The sequence below is a fragment of the Suillus fuscotomentosus genome (assembly GCF_016647785.1).
Source record: "Suillus fuscotomentosus strain FC203 chromosome Unknown F5891scaffold_113, whole genome shotgun sequence".
NCBI lineage: Eukaryota > Fungi > Basidiomycota > Agaricomycetes > Boletales > Suillaceae > Suillus > Suillus fuscotomentosus.
The window spans coordinates 123,124-138,095 of NW_024539625.1; the positions used below are offsets into that span (position 1 = coordinate 123,124).

Below are 14,972 nucleotides of genomic sequence, written 5' to 3' on the forward strand. Positions count from 1 at the left end.
GATGAAGAAGATTTGATCTCGCAAAGGATGCTTACAGAGCTACTAACCATAAAGACGAATATACGCAAATGACACTCTGGCTTGAAAGACGCAAGAAGATGTTATGGCACAATAATTTTGTCCAATGGCGCCTTGCTGGCGATCCTCCTCCACAAGACAGGTTACCGCCCGACATGGACTATTGTCGCTCGATCAAGATGACAAAACACCCAACTATTAGACGTGTTCCATTGGATAGTGTAGTTCGCGACTATGGCGCCACTTTTTTCACTGAAGCATTAGCTCGTTATGTCGTTCGCACAAATCAACCTGGCCTTTCTCCAGCGCAACTTGAACAAGAAGCTTCCCATGTCATCCTTCCCTTCCAGACTGTTGCCGCATTCCATAGGGTCAAGTTCCACGCAATCAATGCTCACGGACATCGTGATTCAACCGTTACCGTGGATTCAGTGCACTGTCAGCCACCACGAAAGGACAAAAGAAGGCAGATAGTTCCTGCGCGCTTCGACACGGTTTTAGTTAACGAAGATGGTGGTGGGACGACAGGTGTTGATGGTGCGTGTTTTTTGTACTAATCCCTTGTAACATCATGCTAATATTTGATCATCAATATCAGGGTATCGTGTTGCACAAGTGCGCATCATCTTCACGCTGACAAGCCAGGCTACAGCTGCCTTATTTCACACACCTGGAATTTTGCCTACCCACTTTGCATATGTGGAATGGTTCACGCCATTCGGGCAGCCTGAAGCAAACCATGGTTTGTATAAAATTTCCCGCCTCATTCGTAATGGAGAGCGTCTGGCAAGCATCATTGACATTTCTGATATTCGCAGGAGTGTACATCTTATTCCAAAATTCGGCCCTGTAGCACCTCGTGAATGGACCAGTAGTACCGTTCTGGAGCTTTGTTCTACCTTCTTCGTAAACTCGTTCAGCGACAGGCATGCTTATTTAACTATTATCTGACTAGTACTAGAATCAACTACATTCATCTGAAATACAATGATTTCTGTGAAAATACTACATTTCCTGGAATTCAACCGTTTTAAGCTCGAGTTTGAATATTTCGGTGAATTTCCTGGCAGAGGCTTTCCCTGATGCATAGTGTACCTTATATTATGCATATTGCTCAATGTCACATTCACCGGCTTTCATTGACTGTTTGAGCCTTAAGTTGCCGCAAACTCACCGGCACCATCTGAGATCTGACAACAATACATACGAGAGGCAGGCTTAGAATGACAGGTACTGTCTGCTAGTGAGCATATTATCATGCATCATATTACATGCTAACGAGCAATGTTAATGCATGAGTTCACTCTTCTAAGTAGCAGACTTAATGCATTACTATGCCATGGACTGCATCAGTAAATCACTGGGCTCTGTCCAGATCTGTCCAGATCTGGACAGTGCGCCATGTGCACAGCTTGGTCCCTTCTAGCTAGTTCACTACAGTAGAGCTTTTTCTGTCAACCTCTGCACAGACCCTCACAAACCTGCCTAGTGAGGACCAAATAGGTCTTGAATATCATCATTTTTCTGTCTGTTTGTACAGATCTGTCCATGTTCATGCAGATATTCACAAACCACTCAGAAGTTCACTCGGCTCGGGTACAGTAGCTCATTTTTCTGTCTTGTCTTGTACAGATCTGTCCATGCTCGCACAGATACTCACAAATGACTCAGAAGCTCACTCGACTCGGGTACAATAGTAGCAAACAAACGACAATAAATTCAATCAGCGCGAAACACGATACTAGCAGACAACGAGCAAAAAGGTAAAAGTATATGCGCAAGAATATGATGTGTGACGATTGACACTGCCAGGAGACGGGAGAACTCAATCGAGTTGGACGCGCAGGTGGCGATGTTTGGATGTGTCAACGCCGTCGAGTTTCGATGTTTCTGCCCTGAATAAATTCATCAGTATTGAACACTATGTAAAAGCCTCCTTACCATCCAATCTTGGCCCATTCACGGAGTTGCTGCACCAGCTTCGGACCGTGATATGGGTCTTTCATGACAGCATCAAGTAGCTCAAGCATCGAATGATAGATGGACTCGTACTCCTTCGAGGTAAATTTTGAATAAGACTTGCCATTGCCGTTTTTCTTGAGGCCCTGGAAGACGCAATGAAACTGAAAGTAATGTGTCAGAATGTTGAAACGTCAATATCCTGGACGTACCGCGGTGCAAACGAGAGCTAGGCATTTTAATGGAACCTCCTTCCGAAAAATGGCTGGTCGCCTATGAGCAATGCGATAAGACCCAGTATAGTAAAAAAGAATGATGGCCTAAAGAAGCGCAGGGTGAGCAAAGTTCTTGGTTTTCCCCAATTCGTCGACTCCATGGCGGAGAAATCTACCATCGGCCAGTAATTCTGCGGCGGCGACCTCAACCCAAGCTGCACGCTCTTGAGCGGGAATGTCAACTGGTGGGGAAAGACTGTATGCTGAAGGCGTAACGGAGATGACGATTTTTTTGAGATCAGATCGCCAAGTTGCCAAGTCATCATACAGCTAAAAAAACAAATAAGATATGAAGCGCACTACAAAATGGATATACGCACCAGTCTCGCCATGTCAGGCTTATGAGCGGGCCACACACCTGGTGGATACCCTGAGTCAGTAGAATATCTGGAGAGAAATAGTAGCTTACCAGCGTCAACTTGTTGGCCGTTTTTTAGCCATTGCACAAGAGAGGCTGAGAGAGACTCTGTGATTGAAACTGGCAGATCATGAACAAGGCTTGGGAAAGGGTTCTCCAATGCCTGCTGAGTACGACACTCCGCCTTCGCGTCCTCGAGAAAACTCTTCCAGCGTGGACCATACCAACCCAGCTGGGTGGCCTTTGGCTCTTCATTGTCGGATCCATCGACCACCTTCGATTTATGTTTCGATGTCCGCTTCCGTTTCTGTTTCGCCTTTGGGTTGGAGGTATCGACCTCAGCAACACAGAGAAGCTCCAGGAGAGCAGGATCAGGAAGTTGGGGGTGACCGTTTCTTTCGTGATGAAGCTTCAAAATGTCGTTCGGCTTGAACAACAGATTAGCATACTCCAAAAGAGTAGTAGACTTATACCTGGGGAGCACTCTTTTGATTCATCGCTGTACCATCATCGCTCGAATCCTCACTCAAATCATCAACAACTCCCAAAATGTTTTCAGCTGCTTCATCACCTTCATCACGAGAGTGCTGAAATTCGAAATCTGTTGGGAGAGCGGTGACTACCCGAGGTTGAGGTGGTAAGCATTCTCTCAGAAAACCTGTCGCTGTTCAGCTCAACCTGAACGTAAATAGGCAGCGACTTACCAGGGTGTGTACTATGACGCCCGTGAACTTCTCCCCAACCAATTTGCTCGTCCCCGCTACTTTCATCCAAGCCAGATGAATCATCTTTTGATGTGTCAGACTGTTCAGATTCTATACTTTGCGGTACAGGCAGCCGGAGGGCAGGATCTAAGTTCTGGTAAAAATTCACATCTGGTAGCATCGCAGATGAATTGGTCCCGGAAAGTATAGGATCTTGGACGCTATGAGTAGTGACAGGAACCTGAGGTTGGGATATGTTAAGAGCAGTAACATGAGTTTGACTTAAAGAAGAATGGGAATCGGGCAGGGCGTGCGCCTTCTTGGCTGCGGCCACAAAGGAGTTGTTCAATGCTTGAAGATCTGGCTCTGTACCGGCAGGGACAATCGGTGGCGAAAATCTGTATCGTCCCCCAGCTTCCCACTGCAAAAAAATTGGCTGATGGTTGAGTTTGAAGCTCGGAGCAGAAACGACAGTATCCTGCATATATGAATTAATACGTGATTGTTCACACAGTAGAAACTCACCTTGTTTTTCTTCGAGCGTGATTTCAGAGTCGTGGTGTCTGGTTCCACCAAAGGGCTATATGGCGGAGGGGGTTGTTTCTTCTATGTCTCTTTAGTATTGTTGAACACGAACAAAGAGAAAAGATACCTTGGAACGACTCCCGCGACCCTTGCGAGTCGGTTCAGGAGCGAGAGGGTTTGCAGGAGCGTTCGGATCAAGGGAGGTGGCACCCTTGGATTGGCTGATCCGCACTGGAGCATGCAAGATATCGCCCAGTTTCTCCAGTTGAGCTCCCCTACCTCCTGTCCCTGCGCCTGGGCGTCCTGATCGTCGAGGAGGCTGTGAATCAGCTCCTTGATCGAGAATTGATGCAGATGGTGCATTAGCCCGAGCACGCGCTCTCTTTGCTAGAGCTGTTTGCCCTTCAAGCGCCTTGAGATCAGAGTCCGTAGCTTTGCACTTCGTTCTCTTTTTCTTAGGGCTTCCAGGCATGACTAGCGAAGGGGGAGAAGTGAGCCACTGGACCTATAACTTACTGATACTCACTTTTAAATATAATCCACCATCGCAGCTTGAAAAGCGCTTGAAAATAACTATAAGTAAATACATCATTGGACAACTTGAAGCACACCAAATGTAATACAGCGCAGCCCGGGGGTCGCGAATGGGGTTGATGAGAAGCTAGCCGAGTCCAAGAGTCTCATATGAGGAGTCAGTCAGTCGATAGGCTGGGAGTAAATGTGTGTAGTGAGTGTATCAAGTTAGGGACGGGTGTGAGATATTATGACTCGTGAGAATATTTCAATGTCAAAACGGTATACATAGGAGGGGGTATTACTCTAGTATGGATGAAGGTGACGACGACTGTAGTAAATTATGTAGTTCTGTTACGTTTGGACTGGGGCATAACTTCCATTGTCCAGCCCATCCGACCAGGAATCTGGTTAGGACGTTCAGTAATTGATGGTTGGGATGGTTGGTCGAGATGATGATCAACCCGATCACCCTCCTCAAAGTCACTGGCCTGTCTCTTTTTCGGCAGCGCTGCAATAACCTTCCTTGCGAACAGAAGCTCGGGGGAAGGCTCGTCCTTCGGAAGCTTGGCAAGATGTGTATCCAACAGATCGAGGACCTCCTGGAAAGTTACTGCATTTGACTGTCCTTTGTTCCTGATCAGGTGGTACCATTCCGTTGCGAGTGGGAGTAGTGTCTTGAAGTAGGGGTGGAATTGTTTCTGCAGTTTGTGCGCGTTTGGGTGAAAAAAAAACGAAGTCTTCACATCGCCACCAACTTGTAACGTGCTGGTGGACCATAGATGCGGTAGCCATTCTTGACTCCTATCAGCTGAGAGATCACGTCTAACTCCAAGAGGACCCCTGAATTCAATGCAGATGCACACCAAGACGTAAAAAAGCGACTCCAAATCATCATGGTAGTGATGTAGGATGAGGGGGGGCGGTTTTGTAAGGGAAGACGTGGCAACCTTCACCTTCCAGCTGCAAGCAGATGTTGCAGGGTCGCCAACAGCCTCTGAAAGCTGCCACAGAAGTGAACGTGACATGAAAGGCAATGTGCCCTAACATTCGCTGTGAGCATGAATTCTTGTAGAGAATAACTAGTACTGACCGTCCCACCGATAACGTATTTTTGGCCAGCATGGATATGCACCGTGAATTCCCAATCAATCAGGAGTCCGTTGGTACCATTGCCATCATCCTCAATCATAGCATTATTGACACTACAATCACGGTGAAGAATTCCACGTTCCTCGACCGCTGTCTGTTGAACTGAGAAACATGTCATTAGAACACAGAGCGGATCAGACATAAACAAATACATACTTTTGACGATGTCCCGAAGAGCGCTCACCAGCTCTACTCTTGTCCGGAATGCATGCAAAGGTCGTGCACGAGGTTTCAAAACCAAATGAACATGCATATGAGAGGTGCCTCTGATACTTCCAAAAACCTTGTATCGATAGTTCATCGTTTCGTCAACCTCATTGGGCGCGATCTCGACAAGCCAATACTCGACCAGTTCTGGCACGCCACGGACCCCTCACATCTCCCCCAGCATTTTAACCTCATTCAACGCAACATCTTTACCCCCAAGGACCCAATGATCCTTGATGATGTATTCTTTACCATTCCTCCTGGCTAAATAGCACACGGTACCGCGCCCAACGAGCCCCTGACTCAAGAATATGAGTTCGAGAATATCATATGCATGGTCGTTGACTATGATCCTGCCGATCGGGGTTGAAAAAGTGGCACGAAGGGGATCTTGGGGTATTTCTAACTGAGGGGGGTCTATGGGGAGGCTTTCCTCATCTGACATCTCCATGTTTGAGTCTGTCCCCAAGGCAGACTCGGGTGTTGCAGTGCCTGCAATCAGACTTCCTGCCTGGGGACCTTGTGCAGGTGGTCTGTTCGTAGAAGGGCGAGAAGTTGGATCTTCGAGTTGAGCGGGGCGAAGCGTCTTCGTAAATATACTGATGGAAGGATCATACCCAATACACTCAAGACTACCGAAGACGACGCTGGATAAGATTTGCAGGTAACGATTTGGAGCATTGTCGATATGGATAGGAGGCGTCATGACACCACCTGCATGGTCGTACATGTGGACTTGCAGTTCGCGATATCCATTGGTAAGGGAGCAAAGTAAGACAAAACGCCTCCAAGGTTGGCGTCTCAGTAGAAGGTAAGCCTTGTTGTCAATCGTCTTTCCAATTGTGCCTGTGGGTGTGTAAACTTGCGACGTCAACTCACAAACTGCTTTAATGGTATCCCAGCGAGCCTCCACGTCGTCCAACAATGCAAGGTCAGGCTTCCGCATGACTTCTTGATCCTTCACGGGGCGCACGGAGTTGCATGCACTCCAAGTGCAAACGACTGCTCCGCTGTTTGCCACCATAACTTCTGTTCGCTTCTTCTGGGCAACAGCAGCACATGTGATGTTAAAGAATGCCGAGAAGATATCTTCCAATGTGTGTGGTTTGGGGCTGTCATTGCCAGTAGTGCTGACCCCCGGAGGGTGTTGAGTTAATGGGCTCTCCCCACTCCCAAACTCCAAGTTTCCCCCACTATTCTCTTCTCCGTCTCCATCCTCTTCAAGATCGGGTAGTTGATCAATGCCAGATTCATGGTGCGACTTTGGAAGGGCCCAGTTCCATCTACAGTTGACGTCGTCATACAAGGGAACCATGGACTGTTCATCAAGGTGAGCAAATTTATCGTGTAGTCTGGAGTCACGATAACGAATTTTATGTAATGGAACCTGGAGCTCTGTGACGTCTGGGACTTCAAGGGTGAATGTCCTAAAAATCCATGATAATATATAGCTGAGAGGCTGCTCAGCATCGGCTGGTTCTTCTTCTTCAACGATTAAGTGATTAAGCTCGAGATCGGTGAGTTTATCCAGCGTAGGCACATCACTGACGCGAGGAGCCGACATCAGCGATGCTAACTTCATCCCAAAGTCTACAGTTTTACTGTGTTCTGCGGGTGCCATGATTTCAAGCTAGTGCCAGGTAAGAGCAACAATGACATTCAACAACGGAATACTGAAGTACATAAGTATATCTTTTAGCCTACGAAAATGGTGCATATCAAGTATAGACTTGGTGCAAGTACTACTCGGATAGTGCAAAAAAGGTATGTTTGTCCCAAAAATAATTCAGCCAAAACTCCGTGGCGTGTTCCATGCTATTGTACGCCGTGAGACGCGTGTCCGCAGTAGTACCAAAACGAGGAATGAGATGGACAGGCGCTTTAAACTGACAGACTGGAATGATGTTGCCCATCCGTGTACCATTAGAGCGTTTTGCTCTTTTCACTGTGTGCAATTGAGTGGTCGGATTGTGTTCACTGGAAATATCAAAACGTTGGACGTAAGTTAAGTACTGATCGTCCCATGCCCATCGTGTCTTGCTTTTGCCAACAGGGCGAATGACGAGCCTAATTTGCGCAATGGAGTGCCCTGCAGGGGATCATTATTTGGCTTAGTGAAGATTACCATGAAAAACAGAAAGAATGTACCTGAAAGGCCGCTGGCAGGCCAGGAGTGCCCTGAGCTGGTCTGAATGATAACTGTATCATAACGACCTAATGTCCAAGGGTCACTAGGCGGTGTGCAATTAAGCGTTTGAGCGGGTCGAATGATATGAGGATCGTGAAACTCAGTCTCCTGCAAACGAACTTTAAATCACACTTGAACTTTGTCAAACGGGAGCTCGGCGTCATGCGCAGCCCTTCTAGGACCACCTATCGAGTGAATGTGACTACCGTAGGTCGCTTCACGGTAAAGAAAATCAGCAATAGCAGGTCGCAAGTCAGGAAGGCCGAACATGATCGCAACTTCATCGACAGTGGTGTTCTTGATGGATGGATCATAAGCGAGATGAAGAGCAGTGCGTCTGACGACAAAAGAACGAAGTGGGACAGGTACCGATCCAACTTCCTTCTGTTGGAGTATTTTGGCAATTGAAAAGTAATCCGTGATAGGACGAGGCTGTCCAGGTCTTCGAGTTGGGGATGGTAGCTCTGTGGGAATGACATCCGTGTAATAATCGATTTCGTCATCCTCCTCGACAAATTCCTCCCCAACAACTCCCGTGTCCTCCGAGTGATCTAACAGGCTTGTGGCGAGGTCAAATCGATTGCATTTATCAGCGCGATCAAGGTAACGACAGATTTGTGGGTCATAATTGTTGTTGTTGCTGGACCTTGCAGGGTCTTTGACCTCGGTGATGTGCGCATGTTCAGTGACATCTGCAGACCACTGTGCAATGACGCCGGAGTTGCGGATACTGGGGACGATACTCTGCATAAGTTCGAGTTTTGGAATATGCCAGTTGTCGATAACTTTACCACCTTTGCCCTGGCGGACACCAGCAGCAATGATCGCGTGCTTGTTCGCATGGAACTCGTCCAGTGCGGCTGTGATACGAGTAAGATCCCTATCATCAATAGACGGCGACTGCACAAGATATCGAAAGTGCATGAGTGCGCGTACAGCAACAACAACACCGGGAGGTGCTGCATCCGCGCTGACCTGCGATAATTGACTGCTGGACGTCTCGGTGACAATGGCCTGTAACCTGCTTAAGTTTTGAGATACCTGTATGAAAGTGCCGATAACCAGTAGTGGGCTGAATGATTGAAAAACGAAAATCTATTTCAGACTTTTCCACTGCAAGGATAATTCATTGCGCATCATGGTCCCAAAACTCCTTGTGAATGTGGTGAAGCGATTCGGGTGTAAAAAACCGGGACGGTTCTGCTAGTAACCAGTCCCACCAAAATGGTTCATCCACGCCATTTAGGCTGAAACTTCTGCGCCTCACGGAAAAATGCTTCGAGATCATCTGGACAAGCACGTGAGCGCACGATTTTCAATTGCTCAAGAGTTTTTGCTCGAGTCCGGGGTTCATGCTGGAAGGGATCCCCGAATTGTTTGTACATTGCTATCGTCACTGGAGATGTCTTTCCACCAACGCATGCCAGCATCATTGCCTCAGGGGTGTCAGCAATATAGCTAGCGAGCATAGTAAAGCAGTAACGACTGCGACCCATAGGATCTGACATCATCACGCCATTTCGAGCAGCGAGCTTCAACGGTTCGAGTACGATGTTCAAGCAATTGTGAACGAGCCGATCCTGCAACACGCCTCTCATTCGTTTGTTTTTGTGAACAAATTTTGTGACCGGTAGTAGGGCAGTGAGAAGGAAAGCGTTGGAGGATGATTTGAGCCGCGTGGTCATGTAGATGTTGGCGAGGCTGATGAGGAGAGGGTGCAGCGACACGATCGCCTGACAATGCAGTAATGCATGTCTTGTCCGACGATAGAATAGTTCCGAGGAGAGTTGCACCACGGGGAAGCGCTGACTTCAAGAACAAATGAGATGATGACTTCAAGAGGGACTAATACATACCTGCATCTCCCAGGCATGATCACCCGTCATCCATTCGGTATATATCCGAGAGTGCCTCTGCGTTGTGCTATACTCCTTGCGAGACGTGTAGTCGAGACAATTGCAAAATAAAGGATGGTTGAATATCGTAGCGATACATTCAAGAGGATCCCGCCAGTAAAGAACAGCCGGAGACTTTGTGGGATGCAACGTTTGAATGACCTGGGACTTCCAACGCGGACCGCTAGGCAGCGATTCAGCTCGACCATGTAGCTCTTTTGCTGAATGGAAGGATAAAGGTAGGTCATCGATCTAAGTACCGTCTCAGAGAAGTGATCATCGCAATATTAAATCAAACACTGACCATCTCTAGCGCTAGAAAGGAATTTATTTTCTCCATGCTTAAGCCCGAACGCAGAAGCCACGCGGCAAGTCGCCATTCCCTCCTACCACTGAATGGATAGTAGAGATTTGTTTTGCGATATATACTGTTTTCGTCAGCATCGAATAAGCTTAAAAATGTGTAACCCTCTTCGAAAGCCAGCGGGGGCTCCGGAAAGTAGTCGGTTGCTTTGACCTCACTGTCCTCGTCCCAAGTTCCACCTTCAGAGTCCAAATCCTCTCCTTGACTCCAAAAATCATAGGAACTCGCATCTACTTGAGGGTCATTGATGTCGTCCACCACCATGGGATCATGTTCCGTACTAGGTGGCAAGATGGAGTTGAGTTGGATTAAGTCGTCTAGCCAGCTATTACACCCAGAACGAGGTTGGCTCATATGACGAGCGACGGAGGTATGGTCCTTGAATTGCTTTCCGCACGATGGGCAATGACTTGGAACTAGTGCCATGGCGCTCAGGCGCTGATATTGATATCTCTGAGTCGCGGACTTAGCGAAACAAAATCAGATTTGAATTCGGCATTTTCCAGATACTGACATGTCATCCTCATCACTCAAGTTTAATATCGCTACTTTGTGATCACTGTCAGCACTTGCTTCCTGCCCTGATGATTCTTCTCGCTCCAATAACGAATACAATGAGGGAGCACCTCGTGGTATATGTGACCTATACGAAATTCTCGAAGCTGTAAATTCAATTGTGAGTCCATCCGAGTCGTCATTTCCGCCATTTTTCATCACACCTTATATTGGAATAGCCCGGAGTCCATGAACCAACTAACACCGAGGCAAGCCTTGTGCTGGATCTTGCAAGAGCCAAGCACGATGTCTTCCTCGCTCAGAAAGAGCTTGCAGACTGCGTGATACGGGAAAATGAGGTGTTTGCGAGCCTGCTCAGAGTCCGTGCAGCAGCAGCCGAGAAGATGATAGATCAGACACATATTGGGCTGGGATGTATGAGAGTTGTTTTTAGAGACCACGGTTGGTCCCACATCCCTCCCAGTCGTCCGTCACAAGAACAAGGTCCATCAAGTTTGCGTGGTACGTGTGTCCTTTCTCTTGCAATATTGTTGATTCTAATGCTTCACACTTGGAAGGTTTACACGGGCGATGTTCTGGAATAATTCTTGATTGATTATTCGAGGTCTTGTATCATCATTTTGTGTTATGTTGTCCTTGTCTATATATTTGGTATTTCCATAGTTATGCTATGTAGCTTTGAGCCATATGTTCCGAATCAATTCTTGTCACACTTTTGTTCGAGTCCGGCTGAGCCTCAAGTCAAACAACTTTATAGTACTAGATTATGACCTTGGCCCTGTTTAACTGTGAGTCTTGTTTAGCTATGAGCGACTGTAATTGTTGTGTCGCTATGAACTGTGAGCCTGTGTGAACTGTGGAGCCTCATGACTTACTGTTGTGAGGCCCCATGTGTGTGACCTCTGTGAGAAAGTTGTAGTTTACTGATGTGGTGTGTAGTTTGATAGGTACGCTTGAGGCCTTTTGACATTCTCTGATTCTCTACTTATCACTCAGCAGACCCATATCCTTGTCATGCTCATTCGCGAGAGAGACGTACAGTCGAGCCACGGGTCTATGCAATTCATTCATCTCATTCCCCGTGGCCCATCTGAGCAGCGATGAGTTATCACCCATCTGGCTTCAGGCTTCGCAGTAACTTCATCATTTATATATTCAGGCAGTGAAACTCCACGAACACGCAAATGTCAGGACTCTTCTACTGATTTTCGTTAACTTGTATTTAAAAATTGGCTATCAACGACCAGTTTGGTTACTGGACGTTCCGGATAATTTCCCCTTACCACTTGGTTCAAGCGCTTCGTTCCAGTAGTGATATGACAAGAAATAGCTTTGCCTAGACCTACTTCGAAACCCTATATGTTAAATAAATACTATGACGGATCCTCGATCAAATGTCTCCTCATTGCAGACCACTCGGCAAGCATCTCCCTACACGGTACTGCTAGTCGATACATGTATACGCTCCTGGAAAACAATCGAATTCATGCTAGTTTCTGCGTCTGAATATGCCACGAGTTTGGCGTGGTATTGTCGAACGCTCAGGATGAGGCGTGGTCCCAGCACAAATATCTGCACGACGAATAAAATTTGAAGAGAACCACTGAGTATCTGAACTCCAATAGATTTCTGAATTCTATGGAACAGATGAGCAGTGGTTATGCGCAGATATCAGCAACAGGCCAGCGCACCGAGAATTCTGGAGAGAGAGAAGAAAGCTGGACGCAAGACACACCGACAAAGCTAACATGTGCCGAACTTGAGCACAAAAATACAACCGGTTCACATTATCAGCTCACCTTGCAAAATAAAGAATGTGAGATTGTATCAGCACTGTGAAACAATCCCCGATGGTCGATCCTGTCGATGGGCCGAGTCGTCGCAGCTCACGGAAGTGTTTCACAGCAGCCCAAACTGAAAGACATAATGCGAGGACCTCCCAAACAGTGGCGAGCATCCAAGTCATCGAAAACAGAAGCTGCTCGTCCCCTCCAAATGTATAATAGCACATATACGTGCCAGAGAGTATGAACTTCACTGGTGTTTGTCCAATGAGCCGTGTTCTTCAAGTCAACAGTAAAACTTACCTGCTACAACATCGTTGAATCCTATTACCGCGATTACTGCGCAGGCGATGTTTACAGCCAGGAAGATAATAACAAGGAATATAAGCATCGTCCTAGATCCATGATACATGGCATATAACCGAGCAATCATGATCACTTGCATCGTGTGTCAGTCAGGTCAATATCACAGAGATATTGCACCTGGACAACTTACCGCCCAAAATGGCAGTCAAGGCCACAATTGTCCCACTTGTTGTGTAGTACGTGATAGCGCCTAAAACTCTCAATTAGTGAACGCCCTCGCACAGTATTAAAGACTCTTACTTACATCTATTGAGTCATTATGTTGAGCCAAGTTCAACGCTTTGGATCTCACTCACCCCTACATATGAGCGTATTGATTGGATGGGAATGAGATGGTTGCAGAATACTCACTGCGTCTGTCAGCGATACCGATGGCATAGTTTCTGTGTGCCGCCGATCAGAAAAATGGAACACAGCGCATATGAGACATACGCAGAACATTGGCGCTAGTTGTCAGAGATGAGCTATTAGCACAGTGCAAAGTTGTTGATCTCGACACATACACAGAATACGGTATTGCAGTATAGCGCATCTAGAACATTTTGGAGTCAGCACAAGTTGCCCACCATGCTAAAGCAAAACATGAGGTACGAACAATCAAATACAGCACGGTCATGAGAGACCAGCGTTGTCTCTGTCGCGAAATCATTGCATGCTCTTGTTTTCCTCTGATATGGGACTCTTGTTACTTACCCAGATGAGTTCAATCTATGACACCATTCTTAGTGAGCTAACTCCTCCGGCGATAACATCGACGTACCTCTTGTCCGAGTGTTAAGACTGGAAATATCATGAGAATATCAGCGATTTTCGAACACTGTCCTGCTCACCCCAATCATGTACCACCACGGCGGCGGCGGCAACTGCAAAACCACAAAGTCAACGTTGGATCTAGACATTTTATTGCGACAAACCTGTCCAATAGCTTACAAAAGTATTGAAACTGATATACGGCCAGTAACTGGGATCATTTAAGACGTAGGTCATGTTCGAGGATGGGTGTGAGCGAGTGGGGAAGGTTAGTGGTGTATAACAACAGCATTCGTGCTAGATATACCACCGTACAGCCCTTGTAGTATCACCAAAATCAGCATGGCGGTGATCGGTATTTGATTGCGCCCGGAGGCGTAGGATCCCTCCGATTGGGTACTCTTATGGAATAATGGCCATTCTGCGGTATAGCACCTCGTACACTTGGATCATTGGGCCATTATGATTGTATCGAAAACGATGAACAAACAGAAGGTAAGTGTAGAACGAATCCAATCCAAAGCGCATCATGTTCAATACATTGTGCACTTACTATGTGATGTTGACGTATTGCACTGCCAGATACATCATGATTGATGCAACGTTTAAATATTTGAATATCTATACGACACCATCCTCAAATCGAAAGAGAAATTACACACGGGAGACAATAAGCCTGGCAATAAACCTGTGACACGCTAGTGGCATTTCTGATTGTGCGCCCACAGGCTGATTCTGATGGTATCGTGTTTCAGTAAGCTTTCATCCTGTACGAATGAATCCGTCGGATAGGCAAAGAAGTCATTGGCAGACTACAAAACTTACACGTTGAAGCAGGGGCCAGCGGCCTGAGCAAGAGCGAGACAGACAAGCTGTGATCAATTGACTAGTGTTTGGACCGTGGAGACCCCGAATGTGCAACTCCTACTTCAACGTACCTACACTGCCGCATATATATAATATATATCACTTGAGCACGGGAATCGAGGACACGAAATCTTTGCCAGCACTTAGATTCGTGACTAGTCTGGCGTACATCTCTTGGAAATTTTGACCCGAGCTCACACAGCACTGCCTAATCTGCGATTGTATGACATGATCTACTCCCAGTCACAGACTCATCAGTGAACCAATGAGTCCTTGATATTGTAGACATGGCTATTGTAATCAAATATAATCTGGATATCGCACTGTAATACTATGGATACCCAAATATATTTGTTTCGCGATGGAATATGTATGAATTATATCAAAATACAGGAGTATGATCAAAGTTTGTGGCAAGACTGCAGGGGAGCGTGATCACAGGAACAAATGGATAGATATCCACTTTTCTCAACCTTGGTGTATGTTCTCGTTTGTCAAGTCCTTGAGATCGTAGATATGGCTATATAATCC

At 46.7% G+C, this 14,972-nt stretch overlaps 5 protein-coding genes across 5 annotated transcripts; 1 reads left to right on the forward strand and 4 right to left on the reverse strand.

Moving 5' to 3' along the window:
• Positions 1 to 8: 8 nt before the first annotated feature.
• F5891DRAFT_1068274 (uncharacterized protein) lies at positions 9 to 988 on the forward strand (the record flags this gene model as incomplete). Its single annotated transcript, XM_041363183.1, has 2 exons — positions 9 to 555; positions 617 to 988. Coding segments are annotated over 2 exons (900 nt in total), but the record flags the coding sequence as incomplete, so codon positions are not given.
• Positions 989 to 1,712: 724 nt separating this feature from the next.
• On the reverse strand, positions 1,713 to 4,311 carry F5891DRAFT_1282267 (uncharacterized protein; the record flags this gene model as incomplete). Its single annotated transcript, XM_041370525.1, has 10 exons — positions 1,713 to 1,913; positions 1,960 to 2,123; positions 2,190 to 2,297; positions 2,349 to 2,522; positions 2,573 to 2,610; positions 2,662 to 3,037; positions 3,084 to 3,268; positions 3,315 to 3,792; positions 3,840 to 3,920; positions 3,967 to 4,311. The coding sequence occupies 10 exons, from the start codon at positions 4,309 to 4,311 to the stop codon at positions 1,844 to 1,846; spliced, it is 2,019 nt and encodes a 672-aa protein (XP_041218523.1). The 3' UTR covers positions 1,713 to 1,843.
• A 382-nt stretch (positions 4,312 to 4,693) lies between these two features.
• Positions 4,694 to 5,805, reverse strand: F5891DRAFT_1197060 (uncharacterized protein; the record flags this gene model as incomplete). The annotated part of the gene is made up of 3 exons (XM_041368420.1): positions 4,694 to 5,395; positions 5,446 to 5,606; positions 5,661 to 5,805. The coding sequence occupies 3 exons, from the start codon at positions 5,803 to 5,805 to the stop codon at positions 4,694 to 4,696; spliced, it is 1,008 nt and encodes a 335-aa protein (XP_041218524.1).
• Positions 5,806 to 5,877: 72 nt separating this feature from the next.
• On the reverse strand, positions 5,878 to 7,332 carry F5891DRAFT_1197061 (uncharacterized protein; the record flags this gene model as incomplete). The annotated part of the gene is made up of 1 exon (XM_041368421.1): positions 5,878 to 7,332. The coding sequence occupies one exon, from the start codon at positions 7,330 to 7,332 to the stop codon at positions 5,878 to 5,880; it is 1,455 nt and encodes a 484-aa protein (XP_041218525.1).
• A 693-nt stretch (positions 7,333 to 8,025) lies between these two features.
• On the reverse strand, positions 8,026 to 10,584 carry F5891DRAFT_1197062 (uncharacterized protein; the record flags this gene model as incomplete). Its single annotated transcript, XM_041368422.1, has 4 exons — positions 8,026 to 8,920; positions 9,154 to 9,704; positions 9,756 to 10,046; positions 10,099 to 10,584. 4 exons carry the CDS (start codon positions 10,582 to 10,584, stop codon positions 8,026 to 8,028), a joined length of 2,223 nt encoding a protein of 740 aa, XP_041218526.1.
• Between the last annotated feature and the right edge of the window lie 4,388 nt (positions 10,585 to 14,972).